At 43.7% G+C, this 18,489-nt stretch overlaps 1 protein-coding gene and 1 pseudogene across 2 annotated transcripts; both read left to right on the forward strand.

The window, feature by feature from the left end:
• The first annotated feature begins 4,333 nt into the window (after positions 1-4,333).
• Positions 4,334-11,297, forward strand: LOC136789180 (ubiquitin carboxyl-terminal hydrolase 42-like; annotated as a pseudogene).
• A 727-nt stretch (positions 11,298-12,024) lies between these two features.
• On the forward strand, positions 12,025-13,563 carry LOC136789195 (ubiquitin carboxyl-terminal hydrolase 42-like). 2 transcript variants are annotated; one of them, XM_066989164.1, is made up of 3 exons: positions 12,026-12,127; positions 12,456-12,610; positions 12,683-13,562. In XM_066989164.1, exons 1-3 carry the CDS (start codon positions 12,039-12,041, stop codon positions 13,510-13,512), a joined length of 1,074 nt encoding a protein of 357 aa, XP_066845265.1. In that variant the 5' UTR covers positions 12,026-12,038; the 3' UTR covers positions 13,513-13,562. The 2 variants fall into 2 exon arrangements, with proteins under 2 accessions (XP_066845264.1, XP_066845265.1); XM_066989163.1 differs by having other exon boundaries at positions 12,025-12,127; positions 12,456-13,563.
• Positions 13,564-18,489: the final 4,926 nt, after the last annotated feature.

The following is an 18,489-nucleotide window of genomic DNA, read 5'->3' on the forward strand; positions in this document are numbered from 1 at the left end:
GAACTCTCAAGGCATTTCCTTTGTGCTTACCGGTAGACACCGTCGCCTGGCTAGATAAACAGATTTTCTTGAAGGTGTTATTTCAGCATATAAGAGTTGATTAAAAAAAAAAAAGTGCTTCATGGCTTATTGGTTTTGTAATCTCACAGTTCTCCAGGAATACTTGATTTGCTGCATTTCACCATTACGCTCGTCAGTAGCACTGATTCTGGTTTATCACTATTTGCAGTACAAATCTCCTTGTCCAAAGCCTAAACTGATGTATGCACTGCTTGAAAACAAAACGTGAAGTTGCAGAGCAGAAGACTCAAGTCATTAGGTTAGCAGCTGCGTAACCATACTGCTTTCCAAACATAAGATGTAGAGCTTACTGAGTTTCTATGAAGAGTTTAAATGGCTCCCATTAAGCAAAGATGTCCCCACACTGATACTTCCTCTTAAGCAAGGATTCTACCTCCTTTGGCTGAGGCTTGCTCCCTTACTCACATTCGAACATTCATCCAAGTAGCCTGCAATTCCACGTTCGTGGGGGAAAGTCTGTAGAATAGAAAAGGTTCCTCCAGTCTCTTCCTCTCAGCCTTTTTTTGAAGCATGCAATAAAGCAAAACTTTCACAGGCTGACCTTCCATGCAAAACAAGGCAACTTAGTAAGACAGGAACCGCAAAACTGATTGTTCTTTAAAGTTAAAATGAGATTTGAAATAGATCAAGTTAGCAAGTGTTGTTAAGTCCGTAAGTAAGTCTCTTTTTGCCAATGCAGCACAGTTCCCTATCATGTAGCCAGAGCTGCTTCTGTAGCTCCAAGAAGCAAAACTGCTTTGACAAAATACTGTGTCATGAAAGCATTCGTTGGCGCAGGAGGCACAGCTCAGGTTCAACAAGTTTGTGAAAAAATGAGTACTAACAGAAGCAGCAGCGTCCAAAGAAACACTTTATGTCCCCACTGCAAAATGAGGGGCTTTACCTTGAGTGTTATGCACGCTGTCAATAGAAAAGCACTGTAACAGAATCTGCCACGGCAGTTTGTATGTTACTGAAAGACCATCAGAGTGGGACTGCAGAAAGATCTTTCAGAAGTTCCAAAAAAACATGTGGGGGTGGGAGTTTAGTTGTGTTAGATAACACAATCTTAGATAAAGATTTTGGTCTTAACGTAAAAGTAAGGGCGTCTACTGATTTCTTCAACTCCAACAACTGAAGCACAAGTCTGAAAAATCGCCTTTAAGAATGCAATGAAAATATTTAACTCTTCTGTATGGTCATAGTTTGTTGTCAAGCAAAGGAATGAATGCTGATGCCTTAACTATCTAGGGCTGTAGCTTACAGAAAGACTACACCTTCCTGTTTTTTTCCCTTTAAAAACGTTAAATGCATGTGAAATTATTTGGGGGTGTTTTCACATGCAAAGCCTAATGCAACGCGTGCAAGCCCTGTCATCTTCTTCCTTTAGTAGTGTCGCATTAAGGGGTGTAGCTGATTGACCGTTACGGGTCCGGTCGGCTTCAGGGTACTGAACTATCACGGCCACGGATTCACCAACAACGCAGCACGCCCTCGCTCTAGTCGCGTTCAAGGAGAACTATCACGGCCAGGAACAATGCAGTTAAGTGCAGTTTATTACGGCAACAGATACACAGGTCCTTTGGATTGCCAGTGATAAATTCACTGTCTGCAAAAGCAAGCTAGCATGCATGAAATGCACAGGTACAAAGCCTAGGTATTAAGACGTTAAAAAGCATAAAGACACCAGAGATTTCTAAGTTTCCGTGGAGACGCCTGGTATAACCAAGCGTTCAGATCTTACCTCACAGCATCCCAATGGGCCATGGGGGGGGTGGGGGGGTGGGGGGGTGAGAGGCTCAGCCTGTCGACTGATGTCAGAAGGTATCCTTCGTGACAGTATCTTCCCCGACATTCCCTTTCTCTTAAGCCAATTTACATTATTTTCTATCTTTTAGGTGGAGCTTGAGTGACTCCAGTCATGCATATCTTGGTTGTGATTGGTAGAAATTATCTCGCTTGCGTTTAAAGGTACAGGCTCCGAGAAATTCAGAGGATGTGCTCAGTGAGGGGTGGTTGCACCTTGGAGGCGGGTAGCTTTTGGGATGGAGGTGTGCTTATAATGCCTAGTCACTTAAGGCAATTACTCCACAAGGAGTAACCTTACTCCTGTAACTTAACTACTGGAACTACTTTAAGCTTTAACTACAGCATATCTAAAACATAAGAAGGATGTTACTATGTAAAAAGCAGATGAAACCAGTCCTTAAATCTTACTGCTTATTGTGCGTGAGCAGACTGGCATGAGTTTTAGCTATACTGGCAAATATCAAAGCACACCTGTGTAGTCCCAAAGCTGGGAGAAAAACAAGGAAACCTTGAAGAAAATGGGGAGGCCTGTAGCTTGTGTAGTCTTTTAGCTGAGAAAATAAGGAAGGAGAGAGACAGGTAGCCTTGAGCTAGCAGAAGCAAGGAAGAGAAGGGATAAAAGGGAAAAAACAAGAAGGAGAAAAACAGCTCCAGACTGACCTATAGTAACCTTTTGCTCATTAAGGGTCATTAACACATTAGAAATCACACCTGTCAAAATGCTAATCTATGCTAATGTGGGATTCGGTGTGTGTCCCCCTCCTCCTGTACCCCCTCCCCCCCGGCGTTCCTCTGTAATGCGCAAGCTCAGTAGAGATAAGTTAGGTGAGCTGTAATAACCAGTCAAAAGGAGCCAAAGAGAGAGTTTTCACAAGTTTCCTGTGTATGAATGACGGTGATTCGAGTCAGAGGTGTGCTTGCTTTGCGAAAGATAGCCAAGTACCTGACTCTGCAGAGTTCTGTAATTAATTATGTAATTAAAAGACCTTCGTGTGCATTCCGACTCGGGGTGCTTATTGGCGCGGTGCACTGGGCACGAACCCGCGGACAACATCTGTACTCAGTGTGATGCCTACAGACAATCCTTTCCTGTTGGGACCTGCATATTTTTCTGTGCATTCAACACAAACCCTTTGGCACAACTAGTTCCCTACGTAGCTGCCAGTCCACCACTCAGTTGCACTTCTGAAGAGGAAAAGCTATTTCCATCTAACGTAGGAGCACATACTCTAAATGCAAGCTTCGCTCAGCTGGTCATTTACTGCAGGACAAGATTTGAAAACTGTTGTTGAGATTCTGTTGGGTTTTCTGCTTACAGAAAAATTAAGTGCTAGATCGCCCTCTACTCCACTTTGTAGTGCTGCATTTAATGGAGATTCAAATAATTTCATTTGCTCCTCCGTTTATGGACAATGAGCTGAAGGAACAGGTACAGCACATTAGCCTGGAATGCCTTCCCTCCCAACCAAAGTAAACTGGAGCTGTAACTAACACAAGCAGAAGCAAGGCTTCCACGTTTTCAGCTGAATAAAGTTCCAACAAAGTCATCCTCTGGGATTTGAAGCTTACTTCAAACTATAAAATTTACAGTTAACGTCTTCACTTAGTTTGTCCAATTTTTGCATTATCGCTCAGCTGTGTGCTCATTTATAAGTCGATGAATGTATACAAGCTGCTGATCAAGTCCTATGTCTTGTTTGCAATTCTTCGTTTCCTTGTTGCCAGCATATTGTAAAGCGGATCCCTGCTGCTACTTGCTCTAGAAGAAAAGGAATCATCGTTTTGGTTACCAAATACCCGCTTCTGAAAACTAGAAGTGTTTTGTTCTCTCTTCCCTTTGAATGACTCCACACCTCTCATCAGATAATGGATTGCTGACCTAGAATCAGAGAACATCCCAAGGTGGAAAGGACTCACAATAATCCCCGAGTCCAACTCCTGGCTCCACACAGGACCACCCCAAAAGCAGACCCTACGTCTGAGAGCATCGTTCAAACACTTCTTGACCCCCGTCAGGCTCGGTGCCATGACCACTGCCCTGGGCAGCTGTCCCAGTGCCCGAGCGCCCTCTCAGGGCAGCACCTGAGGCGCACGGGGCTCGGCGGGGCGGCCCGGGAGGGGAGGAGGACGGCGGGGCGAAGCGGCGGCTCCCTCAGAGCCGTCTCCCCGCCGCCTCGTCCGCACGTCGGGGCTTTTTCGTGTCGCGCCCTCGGGCTCTCGCCGCGGGCGACGTGCTGCTCCCCAGCGCGGACGCCTTGCGCGCGGCGCCTGCCCGCGGCGGCGGCGGGAGGGAAACCCCAACCGCAAAGCCCTCCCGGCAGGGAGAGCTCGGGGTGAGGGCCGATCCGGCACCGACAGTAAAGACACGCCGGAGGAAACGCTCTGCTTGTAGCCGTGAGCACCGCGGCCAGGTTAAAAAGGCGTCACGCTGGAGCTCCGAGTTGGGCGGCGTTCCGAGGCCGTTATGGCAGTTGTGGAGACGGCCTCGGCTGAGGTGGCGGCTGCTGTCGCTGCTGTCCCCTCTGTCCCCGCTGTTGCCGCTGTTCCCGGCGCCTGGAGACCCCTGGCAGCCCCCTGTGACAGGACCTGTGGCCCCGGGGAGCAGGACCTGTGGCCCCCTGTGCCCACCGCCTCGTCGGCCATCCCGGCAGCAATCCTGCCAGCACAGAATAGCTCACTGGCGTTACGTGCGTTTCAGGGTAAAGTGACGATTAACTTCTATTTCCTGGCTTGGGTGCTGCTTTATTCTTTAACGAAGCTTCAGGTTTAAAGGTTAAACTCAGTTATGTCAAGGTTAAACTCAGTTTCGTGAATGGCATCTTGGACAAAATCTTAAGCTGTGATTGACTCTCTGCTTAACAGAGGCCAAGCGTGTACCTACTGAGCAGCAGGTCATAAGTGATAAGCCCTCACAAATTAACTTGCTATCACAAAGTGACGCCCAGAAAAAGTGTGTTCAAAAGCTAGGCTCATTATAGAATCACAACAAACCCATCATGACTGGTGCAGTAGACAGTGCGGTAGAGGGCGAGCCCTGGAAAGACAGAAGTAAAGTAGCAGCGAAATGCAGGTACCTTTGTGCACACGAAACAGAAAAGCGCAGGCAGTAAAGTAATAGTGTTCCATTGCTAACGCGAGCAACAATTATATATAAATCACAACCATTATCTATTAGATAATAGGTAATAATTAATAGATAATTGCAAAGCTCCAAAAATGCAATAAATAACTGATTCCCCTCAGAGAATGTCATTTACATTTTTATATTAAAAAGACTCCAGAGTTGTAATGGATTAAAATCCTACGAAAGTGAAAGAAATGGCATCAGCCACTAGTTCTGCAGAAGCTAAAAGTAATACTGATAGAGTTTGGATGGAAATTTTTACTTTGTGTGTTTAGTTTGGGGATTCCTTTTAAATCATTCATACCAGCAATTTAGTTCTTAAAGGCTGTTTCTTTGAGATTAAGTGACAGGACTTCTACTACTCAAGTACTACGCAAGTAAGCGTGCGCTTTATCCTGCCTCCGTTTTCTTCAAAACAAAAGTAGAAAATGCAGTTCTTACTTGTTGCACTGATAGAGAACGGGACTACTGTGAATAAAGACTTCCAAAGCGATTCCCCTAAGGCAACTGAAGTGACTGACGTTACAGAAATTAATTTTGATATATTTACAGTCGACAGAGAAATATGGGGAGCATTTTGTAATGCACAGATTCATCCGTGTCTTTTCTGTTTTGCAAAGAAAAGCGTTTGATTGTTGCTATTCACAGCTTCCATTATTCACAGGTTTTTGAATGCTAACATTGCTCAGGAAAAGATCTGATATTTGTAGGGGTACCGTCATTCCTAGTTATTTGTTTTTACATTGTCCTTGCATTTATTACCATATAATTTCAAGTCTAAATTTGTGGTTTAAGTTATAATAAGGAAAAAAGCAGTAGTTGAGGTAATCAGGTTAAAGATTATAGATGGAGAGGAACTTGGCGTTAGATACTAAAAACAGGATGGCAGTTAGCCTTGCCTTAGAAAAATTAAAATGGTTGACTAAACTTTTTTTTCCCAAAACGTTGTGTTGACCAGCCAATTTGAATTTGGCGGTATTAAAGCTGTCTGCAATAAGTTTTTCTGTTTTGGATTGTAGCTAGTTCCTCTAGGTGCTCCCGCAGAATAGTATTTTTACTATACCTATATATACTTTACATATTTACTATACCTATATATACCTAATGCCTTTCTTAGAAACAAACAAACAAAATCTCTTTTTAAATATAACTTTCTTGCAGTTGTTAATGATGGAATTGCTCCGCCACAAAGGATTCTTTTTCCACCTGAGAAGATACGTATGGATTGGCAAGAAACACAAAGTGTTGGAGTTGGCCTGTACAATCTTGGCAACACACGTTTTCTTAATGCTACTCTACAGTGTTTGACCTACCCCCCCCCCCCACTTGCCAATTACATGCTTTCTCTTGAGCACAGCCAGTCATGTGAGTACTTTCTAACAGTATTTTAAATCTGTTGGATAGCTCTGAAGGTGAAAGAACAGCAGTGATTCTGTGGGACAAAGTTACTTGCCTGATTTTACCTGTAGAAGCTGGCTTTGAGCATTGTATTAGCAGTGGGCTCAGAATAGCATATGGAGTGCGTTTAATGCACCATGTGTGTTTTTTGTTTGTTTTTTTAAAAGGATCTTTTCTTGCTTCATGGGAATAATGAAGTGCATTGGACAGTAATGCATTTAATGAACATTTGGCATTTGGGCTATTTGGGCTTCCTGCTGCTAGAAAGGCAATAAAATTTAGGATGTTGGCATCATAGGTCTTTAGTCTTCACAGCCTGGGTTCCATAATGCACTACAATAAATGGTCTGTTCGTTGTTGAACCAATTTAAAAAAAAAAAAAACAACAAAAAAAAACAAAACCTAGAAAGCAATATGAGCTGTTATGAACATGACTAGATTTTTTTGTGGGACTGTATTAAAATCTAGACTGATTTTGTTCTAAATAAAATGTTGTACTATAAACTAAATGTTGTACTAAACGTGTATGCTTTTTAGGCTGGTATCTTTGTATCGATACCTAGAAATTTAACTGTTTTCTTCCTGTATATAGAAATTGTTTCAGTTAAGAATCCTGTTGAAAAAAGGAGGGCAGAAGTACTATTACATACATTACTTTAGTTTTTCCTTTCTCCCAAAGGACTCGTAGCTCTGTATCATGAAGCTCACCTGACAGCACTGTGCTGAAAATAACCCACATTCTCTTAATGCTGTATCATCAATGTCAAATATTCTTTCCTCATATATTTTGCAGCCTGTGGAGTTCACATTCCTGTCAGCCTTCACAAACGTGACTTTGCAGTAGTCTTTTAGATTTCTCATCACAAAATGCACTTGAACACAGGCTTAATGGATATTTTTTTTCTATAAAGTTGTGTGAAATGAAATGTTACGAGACTGTTGGGACAAGGAGAGTGGATACTGTATCTATAGTTTAAATGTTACTTATATGTTTGTTTGTAGTTATGTCTGTTTCGCTGGACTGGGATGCTTTCTTCTTTCACTCTTCAGGTCGTGAACAAGATTTTTGCATGATGTGCACGATGGAGACTCCCATTAACCAGGCCCTGCGTTGCACTGTTGATGCCATCGAGCCTACGCGTGTTATCAATAACCTCAGTCGTAAGTGGCTTCAGATGTGTTTCTTTTTCAGTATCTTGTAATCTTCAAATAATTATTTGATGTGTATAAATGGTTTTAACACTATAAAGAAGAGAGATTTTAGAAATACGAGAATTATTTCATTTTTAAATGAGGTAAATACTATCATCTTCTTATTTAGGAATAGGACAACATTTCCGTTTTGGCAGTCAAGGAGATGCACACGAGTTCTTGCGCTATACTGTCGATGCTATGCAGGAAGCGTGCTTGAATGGAAGCACCAAGTCAGCATAAACAAATTCACTTTTATACGTTCTCTAGCACCTTGTAGTCCTTTATTTACTATCAAAACTGAAAGTCTACGTCATCCTTGGTTTTCATAAAACTCTTTGAAGAGTTAACTGTGTGCCTTAAATCTTCTGAGGTCTGATTATAATTTATTTCCAGATTGGACAGATCTTCTCAAGCTACCACCATCATTCATCAAATATTTGGAGGATTTCTAAGATCAAGAGGTACTTTTAAAAATATTCCTGTCCTTAGAACTGATCTGTGTCTTTTGTCGGTAGTAAAGCAGTCTGCAGTTTGTCTAATGTAGTATCTACCGACAACTTGAATTTGGACAGTTAGTCTCCTCCACATATTGTTCAGCATTTATATTTTGCTTCCAGTGAAGTGCTTGAATTGCAAAGCAGTTTCGGATACGTATGAGGCATTTCTTGATATCACTTTGGATATAAAGGTAGGATGTTTTGTAAATATAATTCATGATGTTTAAGTACATGTATAACTTTCTAAATTAAACTTGTTTAACTTAAAAAACCAAACCACACACAATGTTAAAATATAAGAGCTTGGTGGTGGTTAGAAAGTGGATTGGACTTTGTCCTTTTGTGGAACCCCTGTAAATAGTCTCCACGTTTACATTGGGTTTAAGGGGAAAGAATTTTATGTCTGCACAAATTATGATACTGTCATACTTCTTTGTTGTTCTACCTCAATATACATCTAATTGTTAGACTGCTGGATTTGTTCCCAGTATTGATGACAAAGCACACTATAGATGCTGTCTGTGTTACTGGAAAATGATTTGTTTCAAAGAAAAATGACTTCCAGGTGAGGTAAACGCTGAGCATGCTATTCAAATAGCATAAGCATGCATGAGACATTGAAACGAGTTTGTTTTGGGGGCGAAAAAGAAGATGCTTTCAAACACTTGTCTCTGCTTGTTTTTAAGGTGTAAAAAGATGGTTCCTGCATCCAAGAGATTTACCATACACCGTTCTTCCAACGTTCTCACAATATCACTGAAAAGATTTGCAGATTTCACAGGTGGAAAGATCAACAAGGTATATTTACCGCTGTAATGCAACTTTGTCATCATGTAATGGGACATCCCCCAAAGCTGAAAGTTGTTAATATTTTCAGACAATAATTGTAGACTAACGACTGTGGCTTATTCTTTCTCTTAATATCAGTAAAGTTCCTGCTTGACAAGAAGCATATACTTTCCTCTGAGAAGGCTAATTCGTCAGAAAACAGTTCTCTGCAACTTCTAGTATTAAACGTTGCTTATGGGAAGACTTATTTTTAGTGAATCAAGAGATATATTCATATAATTCCAGTCTCTGTTTTTTGGAAGTGTTTTTCTCTGGCTAGTCCACGAAGTACTCTGATATAATTTTTCTGTCTTCTTGGTCTCTCTTTAGGAGGTAAAATATCCTGAGTATTTGGACCTCCGAGACTACATGTCTCAATCAAGTGGAGAACCACTCCTCTACACCTTATAAGCGGTGCTGGTGCATCATGGTATCAACTGTCGCTCAGGACACTATGTATGCTACATGAAGGTAGAAGTCAACATCATTTCTAACAGGGTAAAGGTTGTGCTGGCAAACCAGTTAAAGTGTTACTAGTAGTACTGTTTCTAGGGAAAAAGATTTCATTATATGTTTATTTGACACGTGTGTATTTTATTCCTATCTGTGATTTCATTTGGAAAACATGCAATTCATCTAAAGATATCGTTGTCTTTATTTGCAGGCTGGTAATGGACTTTGGTATCAGATGAATGATGCAAAAGTAGTCCGTACTGACATTAAAAGAGTTCTTGGTCAGCAAGCTTACTTACTTTTTTATATCAGGTAAATATGAAATAAATATTAAAATGTGTTCAGAAGAGATTTACTCTCCTGTTATTGATACTTTTCTTTTTGCAAGTGTTTTTCTTTCTCTCCCAGGAAAAGATTATTGTTTATCTAATTCAGTTCTGTCTAACCTGAGATTCTCTGTCATTTATTATCTTTTGTTGCTTGGCCTTAAACTGCAGCACTTGTGTAAATTGCTGTATATGTGTTATCTGTAGCTGACTAATTTAGAGAAGGAGAGAAATGAAGGTCATCTGTGGTGTAAGAATGAATTATTGCTCTGAAAGTGATAGTCATAGTAGGAAGACTGTTACCTACTTTTCAGTTTGTAGTCTTGGCTAAGTCTTCTGTAGAAAAGGCTTCCATATCGTATGAACTGCTCCTATAAAATTATAGGATGGGATTTAATCCAAGAGTAGGCTGAAAGAAAAACTAAACTGAGATCACTGCTCTTTTCTGAAGGCGCTATGATTTGACGCTCGGAGAACGTGCTTTTCACTTAGCAGCACCATCTTATCCCTGTTCATTCCCCCCTGGTCAGCGGGGGGCTAACAGTAAGCAGGCTGGATTTCTGGGACCACGACTTCCTCCTCATATGATTAAGGTAATTTAGGGAAGCGGGAGGGCAGATAATGGCACCAAACAGATAGTGGGTTTGGGATTTGGTGTGGGGTTTTTTGTTTGGTTTTTGGCATCTTCGTTTTGTTTTCCTTCCCACGCTGCAGCTTCCTTCACAGCCCTCATGATACGGCCAGAGTCATTCAAACAGTGGTTACTGCTAAATTGCGCAGCCATGCGACTCCATTATTTATACCTCCTAGACAGCTTTGTAAAGCACAGAGAGCTACGCTCTTTGACAATTTAAGTAGAGTGTACTAAGCCTCGAATCATTTAAAAGAGGACTTGTTTTTCCTATCGACGTCATTTTAGCTAAGACAGGGAAACCAAATTGTCTTATTCCTGAGCACCAGAACAATTATTCCAGGCTTTTTGGGGTATGTTTAAAGGGGAAAATCAATATATTTGGGAATAGCTTTAGGTAATGTTAAGTTGTTTGGATGGTTTTCAAAAATGATGTTAATTTGATATCAATATGCAGTAAACCAAAAGCAGGAATTAAATACACTTATGGGACTTGCATTTATCTTTAAAGGGCAGTGTGTTTTGCTTTTTAGGTGTTAAGACCATTTGTAGAAATACTTAGTAGGAGAATGACATGTTTAAAAATGTTAAATGCAGTGTCTGCATTAATCCATCTTGCAATTTCTTCTTTTTAAATACAGAATTCAAGTCGTTTAAATGGAAATGGATCCATAAAAGAGGATGCAAATACCACTGGTGTCACCCTAAAAAGGCCATCTTCAGCACCACCAATGGCCTGTGTTCAAAAACAGGCGATTACCAGGCCTTCAATTACTGATACGTCAAAAAACCAGAAGATCACCATCAGTATTCACAATGAATTGCCTGCTCGTCAGACTGTGTCACAGCCTGACTGTCTTAGCAGTGCTGTGGAGGATGAAGATCTCTACAAGGCTGTTCCTTCATCCACAATCACAAAGTCGGTAAAGCAAATGAAGCAAATACAAAAAAAAAAAAAAAAAAAGAGTTTCTGCTGAAATTTTTGTGGAGCCAACAGTGAATGGAAATCCTAAACTCAGCTCTGATAACACAGTCCCTTACGGTGCAGAATCTTCAGGAAAATCTGAGGAGGAGTCAAAGGGCTTATTTAAAAGGAATTGCAATGCAATGTGGAATTTTGGTTGGAAAGGTAGTCCGTACATTGCAGAATTCCCATTCTTCCTGTCAGAATGCTGATGAAGGAAGATCCCAGCATGAGCTGCCAAAAACTGTTCCACTGAACGGTGCTATTAGTTTAATTAATGAATCTGAAGAAAACGGACTGAAACTTGATGATTCCACTTGCCAAGTTGAACCTGTTAAACCTTCTGAGATGTTCTTTTCTAAAACAAATGGATTGCTTGAAACATAGTAGTTTGCTCCATCGAGAATTTCTCACCTATGATGTATTCGGGAGTGTTTATCATGTTCCTAATTCAGGTGAAATGCTGAGAAAACACAGCACAAATTTGATCGTAACACTTTGTGATATTATGCCATTAGAATTTGCAGAGCTGAGCTGACATTAGAACTTGTCAGCTTAAGCTGAGCTGAGATCAAAATTCTTAAGTTTCATAAAGTAGATTTTGGGAGGTGAGTTGGGGTTATCTTTGAAGTGTAGATAATGCATACAACCCAAAGCGGTCTTGCTTAGCATTTAATGTAGAAATTCTGACAAGACTAGTCCTCAGTACAAATAGTATTTTTTCTGTCTGCTGACTTGTGCGTTTTAATTGCAGATGCCTGGAGCTATGCCTCCAGTCCCTCGAGAAGTCATCATGGAATCCCTCACAGCCAGCCAGTTGAACAGCTTGTCAGAGGAAATAAGGTAAAATGAGCACAGTCTGATTACGACAAGATTTTATGGAAGTTCGTTGCAGTTCTATCTGTCTACTAATACTATTTAATGGAAGGATTTAAATCAGTAGAATTCCGTACTGTATGGCCAGTGTTACGAACAGAACTAATGATCAGCACTGTGCATATCACGCTGATGCAGGTTGGTGCCTCACGGAGAACTTGTGTTTCTTCATAGAATGTTTTTCCATTTTTCTCCGTTATCTGGAGAAACATTGGCTGTTCCCCCGTCGCCCCCACCCCTTTTTTCTCAGAGCAGCAGGTGGAGGGAGACGGAAACGTGTTTTTATTTTGTGCAGTGTCCCGGGACCTCCGAAATCTACTGAGAATGATGAATACCTTGAACAGTACCAATGTGATGACCGTGGAGACAAGGAGAAACCAAGAAGATCAAATGAACATGAACTGATTTCAAAAGAAAACGTTTTCTACATCAAAGAGTCTTCTGAGACTGGTGAGAAATTGCGGCAAACTTCCTCTCTAAAGTCTGACACTGAATGTAGTTCTAAAAACCTTTCCTCCTTAGCTATTACAGGTAGATGCCAAGATACAAAGGACGAGACTAAAAAAACTGACAAAGAGCATTACCCGAGAAAGAGGGAACATTCTCCTACTGAAGAGAAGGAGAGTCAAAAAGATGGTCATTCCAGCAAGAGAAGGTGCTCTCGGAGTGTGGAAGTTGTTAAGCAAAAGCGTCACAAGCAGGAGTATTGGGAGGGAAGCAGGTACAGATCTTTCCATAGTGAAAGGAACAGCCCTGATAATGGCAGAAGACCAGTAAAATATTCAAAGTACAGATCTCGAAGCAGAGGAAGATCAGAACAAGATAGCACTAGATATTACCATTCCAAAGGGGAAAGAAGTTGGAGCAGAGAAAGATACTATCAAGATGAACCACGGAAATGGGAAAAATGTAGATATTACAAGGATTGCTATTCACCTCATGCAGCAGGAGACAGTAGAGAGAGAAAGTTCTCTCACGGTGATAAAGACTTTGACAAATTGACTCAGACTTACTCCAGCAGGTCACATAAGCATTATCATTACAAAAGCAGATGGCCTCACGGTTCCCTCTTGAGAGAGGAAGATGTACATCACTTTAGCACACCCAGAGCAGACTCACATCGTTGCTCAGTAGCTCAGCAACATTCTGGAAAACATTCGCGTGAGAGACATGCACTTCCACCTGTGTCAGCTCATTTGGAGAACTGTCGCCAGAAAAAGGCAAAAGAAGGAAACAGAAAAAGACAATATACTCATGCAGAAGGTAGTGAAAGTGAAATAGAAAGGAAACGCAGAAAGGTAGAAAAGGAGCTTTTAGGTGGTGAAAACATGAAAAAATATAAGAAGTTCTAGAAGAAAAAGAAGTCTGAAGATAAACAGGGAGAGAAGGAATCCAAGTAAGCAGGGATTCCAGCATACTCAGCAGTTTTTTTCCTAATTCTTTTCCGGGTGCTTCTCATGTTTCGTTTTGGGTTTTTTTCATAGTTTCTAAGTTATTTAGATAGCATAATCTGGCTGGGGATCATGACTGGGGATCATTAGGTTGATCAGTGAAGACAGGAAAGATATTGCTGAATTGTGTCAGAGCACTAGCTTTGGACCACGTAGTTCGAATCACATCTGCACACCATTCTGGATTAGGTTAAAACATTTTTTTTTTTTTTACTTGCATATATTCCAGAGCTAACCATTGTTAATGATCTGTGTACCAACCAGGACCTATGGTCCTTCAATCTGAGGGCTTAAGTTTGCTGCATCTAAAGGAAGTTACATGTGCACAAAGTACCACAAAATAGCTGACATGCGGCAAATCATCCCCTGTGGTAAAATAAATAAAGTCTCCTATATGCAACAAGTGCCACATCTTTTTTTCTCTTTTTAACTTGCATGTTTCTTTCAGACTATTTCTTTCAGCAATATCTTGCCACAATGCCCCAGCCCAGATGGGCTTGCCCCTGCGCTGCCAGTTGTTCTGCTTCCATTGCTGTAACCACCCCCACAGGGCATTTGCTACCATCCATGAATCAGTATAGAGATAGAGAACTGGCCACTTTTCTCGTTCAGCAATATCTAAAGCCAGCTGAATGGCTTTCACTTCTGCAAACTGACTCGATTCACCTTCTCCCTCAGCAGCTTCTGCAACTCGTCGTGTAGGACTCCATACAACAGCTTTCCATCTCCGATGCTTTCCCACAATACGACAGGACCCGTCAGTGAACAAGGCATATTTCTTCTCATTTTCCGGTAGCTTGTTGTACAGTGGGGCTTCTTCAGCACGGACCACCTCCTCCTCTGATGATATCCCAAAGTATTTGCCTTCTGGCCAGTCCATAATCACCTCCAAGATTCCTGGGCGACTGGGGTTTCCTATTCGAGCCCGCTGAGTAATCAGTGCAACCCACTTGCTCCATGTAGCATCAGTTGCATGATGTGTAGAGGGGACCCTTCCTTTGAACATCCAGCCTAGTACCGGCAGTCGGGGTGCCAGGAGGAGCTGCGCTTCAGTACCGACCACTTCCGAAGCAGATCGAACTCCTTCATATGCTGCCAATATCTCCTTTTCGGTTGGAGTATAGCGGGCCTCAGATCCTCTGTATCCCCGACTCCAAAACCCCAGGGGTCGACCTCGAGTTTCCCCAGGTTCTTTCTGCCAGAGGCTCCAGGTGGGACCATTCTCCCCGGCTGCGGTGTAGAGCACATTCTTTACATCTGGTCCTGTTCGGACTGGCCCGAGGGCTACTGCATGAACTATTTCCTGCTTAATTTGTTCAAAGGCTTGTCGTTGCTCAGGGCCCCATTCAAAAGCATTCTTCTTACGGGTTACTTGGTAGAGCAGGTTTACAATCAGACTGTAATTTGGAATATGCATTCTCCAAAACCCCACGACACCTAGGAAAGTTTGTGTTTCTTTTTTGCTAGTTGGTGGAGACATAGCTGTTATCTTGTTGATCACATCCATTGGGATTTGACGACGTCCATCTTGCCATTTTATTCCTAAAAACTGGATCTCTCGTGCAGGTCCTTTAACTTTATTCTGTTTTATGGCAAAACCGGCCTTCAGAAGGATTTGGACTATTTTCTTCCCTTTCTCGAAAACTTCTTCTGCAGTGTCACCCCACACAATGATGTCATCGATGTACTGCAGGTGTTCAGGAGCTTCCCCCTGCTCCAGCGCAGACTGGATCAGTCCATGGCAAATGGTAGGGCTGTGTTTCCACCCCTGGGGCAGCCGATTCCAAGTATATTGGACTCCCCTCCAAGTGAAAGCAAACTGTGGCCTGCACTGTGCTGCTAGAGGGATGGAGAAAAATGCATTAGCGATATCAATTGTGGCATACCACTTGGCTGCCTTTGATTCCAGTTCATACTGGAGTTCTAGCATGTCTGGCACTGCAGCACTCAGCGGTGGCGTGACTTCGTTCAGGCCACGGTAGTCCACTGTTAGTCTCCACTCACCGTTAGACTTTCGCACTGGCCATATGGGACTATTAAAAGGTGAATGAGTCTTGCTGATCACTCCTTGGCTCTCCAGTTGACGAATTAGCTTATGGATGGGACTCAGGGAGTCTCAGTTGGTGCGATATTGCCGCCGGTGCACAGTTGTGGTAGCGATCGGCACTTGCTGTTCTTCAACCCTCAGCAACCCCACAACAGAAGGGTCCTCTGAGAGACCAGGCAAGGTAGACAACTGTTTAATGTCCTCTGTCTCCAAGGCAGCTATGCCAAAAGCCCAGCGGAACCCTTTTGGGTCCTTGAAATATCCTCTTCTAAGATAGTCTATGCCAAGGATGCACGGAGCATCCGGGCCAGTCACAATACGGTGCTTTTGCCACTCATTGCCGGTTAGACTCACTTCAGCCTCCAATACAGTTAACTGCTGGGATCCCCCCGTCACGCCATAAATACAGATGGGCTCTGGCCCTGTATAGCTTGATGGCATTAGAGTACATTGTGCACCGGTGTCTACCAAAGCCTTATACTTCTGTGCATCTGACGTGCCAGGCCATCGAATCCACACAGTCCAATAAACTCGATTGTCCCTTTCCTCCCCCTGGCTGGAGGCAGGGCCCCTCTAGTCCTGGTCAGAATCTTCGTTTCTGTGTCTAAAGGACTGCCTGCTGGAAGTTGGAGCAGCAAACTTTTCAGAGAATTCCTTTTTCCCAATTGTTTTCCTTTGCAATTCACGTACCCGTGCCTCTAGGGTCGCAGTAGATTTTCCATCCCATTTTCTCATGTCCTCTCCATGGTCACGTAGGTAAAACCACAGGGTGGCGCGGTGTGTGTGCCCACCATATTGTCTTCCTTGCATAGATGAACGTTTACCCCTAATAGCTGAGACACTGGTTTGTACAGGTGGGGAGGAAAATAATCTCTCTTCAAGTTGGTGGATCTTTTCGGAAAGTTTCTCCAAAGAATTCTCTTTAAGCTGGTGGACACTGGTTCGTTCAGGTGGAGGGGAAGATAAATTCTCTTTAAGTTGGTGGACCTCTCCAGAGAGTTTCTCCACAGCCGAGACACAGGCCTGTAGGGAAGAGGAGAGATTTCCTTCGTACTGCCGGAGTAATTTAGCCACTTCATTCACTGGGGGATTCTCCTCCGCTTTCCAGGCTATTATTGCCAATGAGCTGGCATATGATGATGGTGCACTCCGTACAAACTTCCACCACATAGGTGGTGTACACTGGACTGCATCTGGATCTGCAGATGTTTGTGCGTCGTCTAGGGCCTTATAAATTACTTCCCGTACGGCCAATTCCCTCAGGTACTGAATTCCCTTCTCCATGGTGGTCCATTTGCCTGGTAGACATACAAGTTCTTCCTTGAAGGGATACCTTTCCTGCACAGCTGACAGGAGACGCCTCCAGAGACTGCGAGATCGTGCTCCATCTCCAATTGCTTTGTCAATGCATGCGTCCCTAGCAAGGGATCCCAGCCGCCTGGCTTCCTTGCCCTCTAATTCCACATAATCGGCTCCAGTGTCCCAGCACCGGAGCAGCCAGGTGACAAGCTGCTCACCTATACAGAAACCAAAATCTTTTCGCACATCTCGTAGCTCACGCTGGTATAGAGTCCGGGTAGTTACTGTTGATTTTTCGACATCCCCATCCTCCTCTTCAGTCTCCTGCACCTTTGATGGCCCAGCCTCGTCTTCACTATGCCCAGACTTAGCAGAAGACTGCATTCTAAACGACCTGAGCCTCTATACCATTTCTTCACCTTGTCTACAGGGTCAACTTGCACTGCTACAGCTCGTTTCTCTGACCCAGACGCAGGGTCTGCCACAGGGGTTGGAATGCCCTCTGCGGGGTCAACTTGCACTGCTACAGCTCATTTCTCTGACCCAGACGCAGGGTCTGCCACAGGGGTTGGAATACCCTCTGCGGGGTCAACTTGCACTGCTACAGCTCATTTCTCTGACCCAGACGCAGGGTCTGCCACAGGGGTTGGAATGCCCTCTGCGGGGTCAACTTGCACTGCTACAGCTCATTTCTCTGACCCAGACGCAGGGTCTGCCACAGGGGTTGGAATGCCCTCTGCGGGGTCAACTTGCACTGCTACAGCTCATTTCTCTGACCCAGACGCAGGGTCTGCCACAGGGGTTGGAATGCCCTCTGCGGGGTCAACTTGCACTGCTACAGCTCGTTTCTCTGACCCAGACGCAGTAGTGGGAGCGGCTGCCGCTGCTGGAGCAGTGCAGTGATTCCAGAGAGTGCACTGGCACCACTGGGGATGCACTGCAGTGACTCCAGAGAGTGCACTGGCACCACTGGGGATGCACTGCAGTGAGTCCAGAGAGTGCACTGGCACCACTGGGGATGCACTACAGTGATTCCAGAGAGTGCACTGGCACCACTGGGGATGCACTGCAGTGACTCCAGAGAGTGCACTGGCACCACTGGCGATGCAGTGCAGTGAGTCCAGAGAGTGCACTGGCACCACTGGGGATGCACTGCATTGAGTCCAGAGAGTGCACTGGCACCACTGGGGATGCAGTGCAGTGAGTCCAGAGAGTGCACTGGCACCACTGGGGATGCACTGCAGTGAGTCCAGAGAGTGCACTGGCACCACTAGGGATGCAGTGCAGTGAGTCCAGAGAGTGCACTGGCACCACTGGGGATGCACTGTAGTGACTCCAGAGAGTGCACTGGCACCACTGGGGATGCAGTGCAGTGAGTCCAAAGAGTGCACTGGCACCACTGGGGATGCACTGCAGTGACTCCAGAGAGTGCACTGGCACCACTGGGGATGCACTGCAGTGAGTCCAGAGAGTGCACTGGCACCACTGGGGATGCACTACAGTGATTCCAGAGAGTGCACTGGCACCACTGG

This window comes from Anser cygnoides, unplaced genomic scaffold (genome assembly GCF_040182565.1).
Source record: "Anser cygnoides isolate HZ-2024a breed goose unplaced genomic scaffold, Taihu_goose_T2T_genome scaffold_42_1, whole genome shotgun sequence".
NCBI lineage: Eukaryota > Metazoa > Chordata > Aves > Anseriformes > Anatidae > Anser > Anser cygnoides.

What these genes read in the sequence shown, in the direction of transcription:
- LOC136789195 (XM_066989163.1), top strand. Translation starts at nt 12,039, where the DNA reads ATGCCTGGAGCTATGCCTCCAGTCCCTCGAGAAGTCATCATGGAATCC. An exon ending in AGCTTGTCAGAGGAAATAAG is followed by an intron (nt 12,128 to 12,455) that starts GTAAAATGAGCA and finishes TATTTTGTGCAG; the next exon opens with TGTCCCGGGACCTCCGAAAT.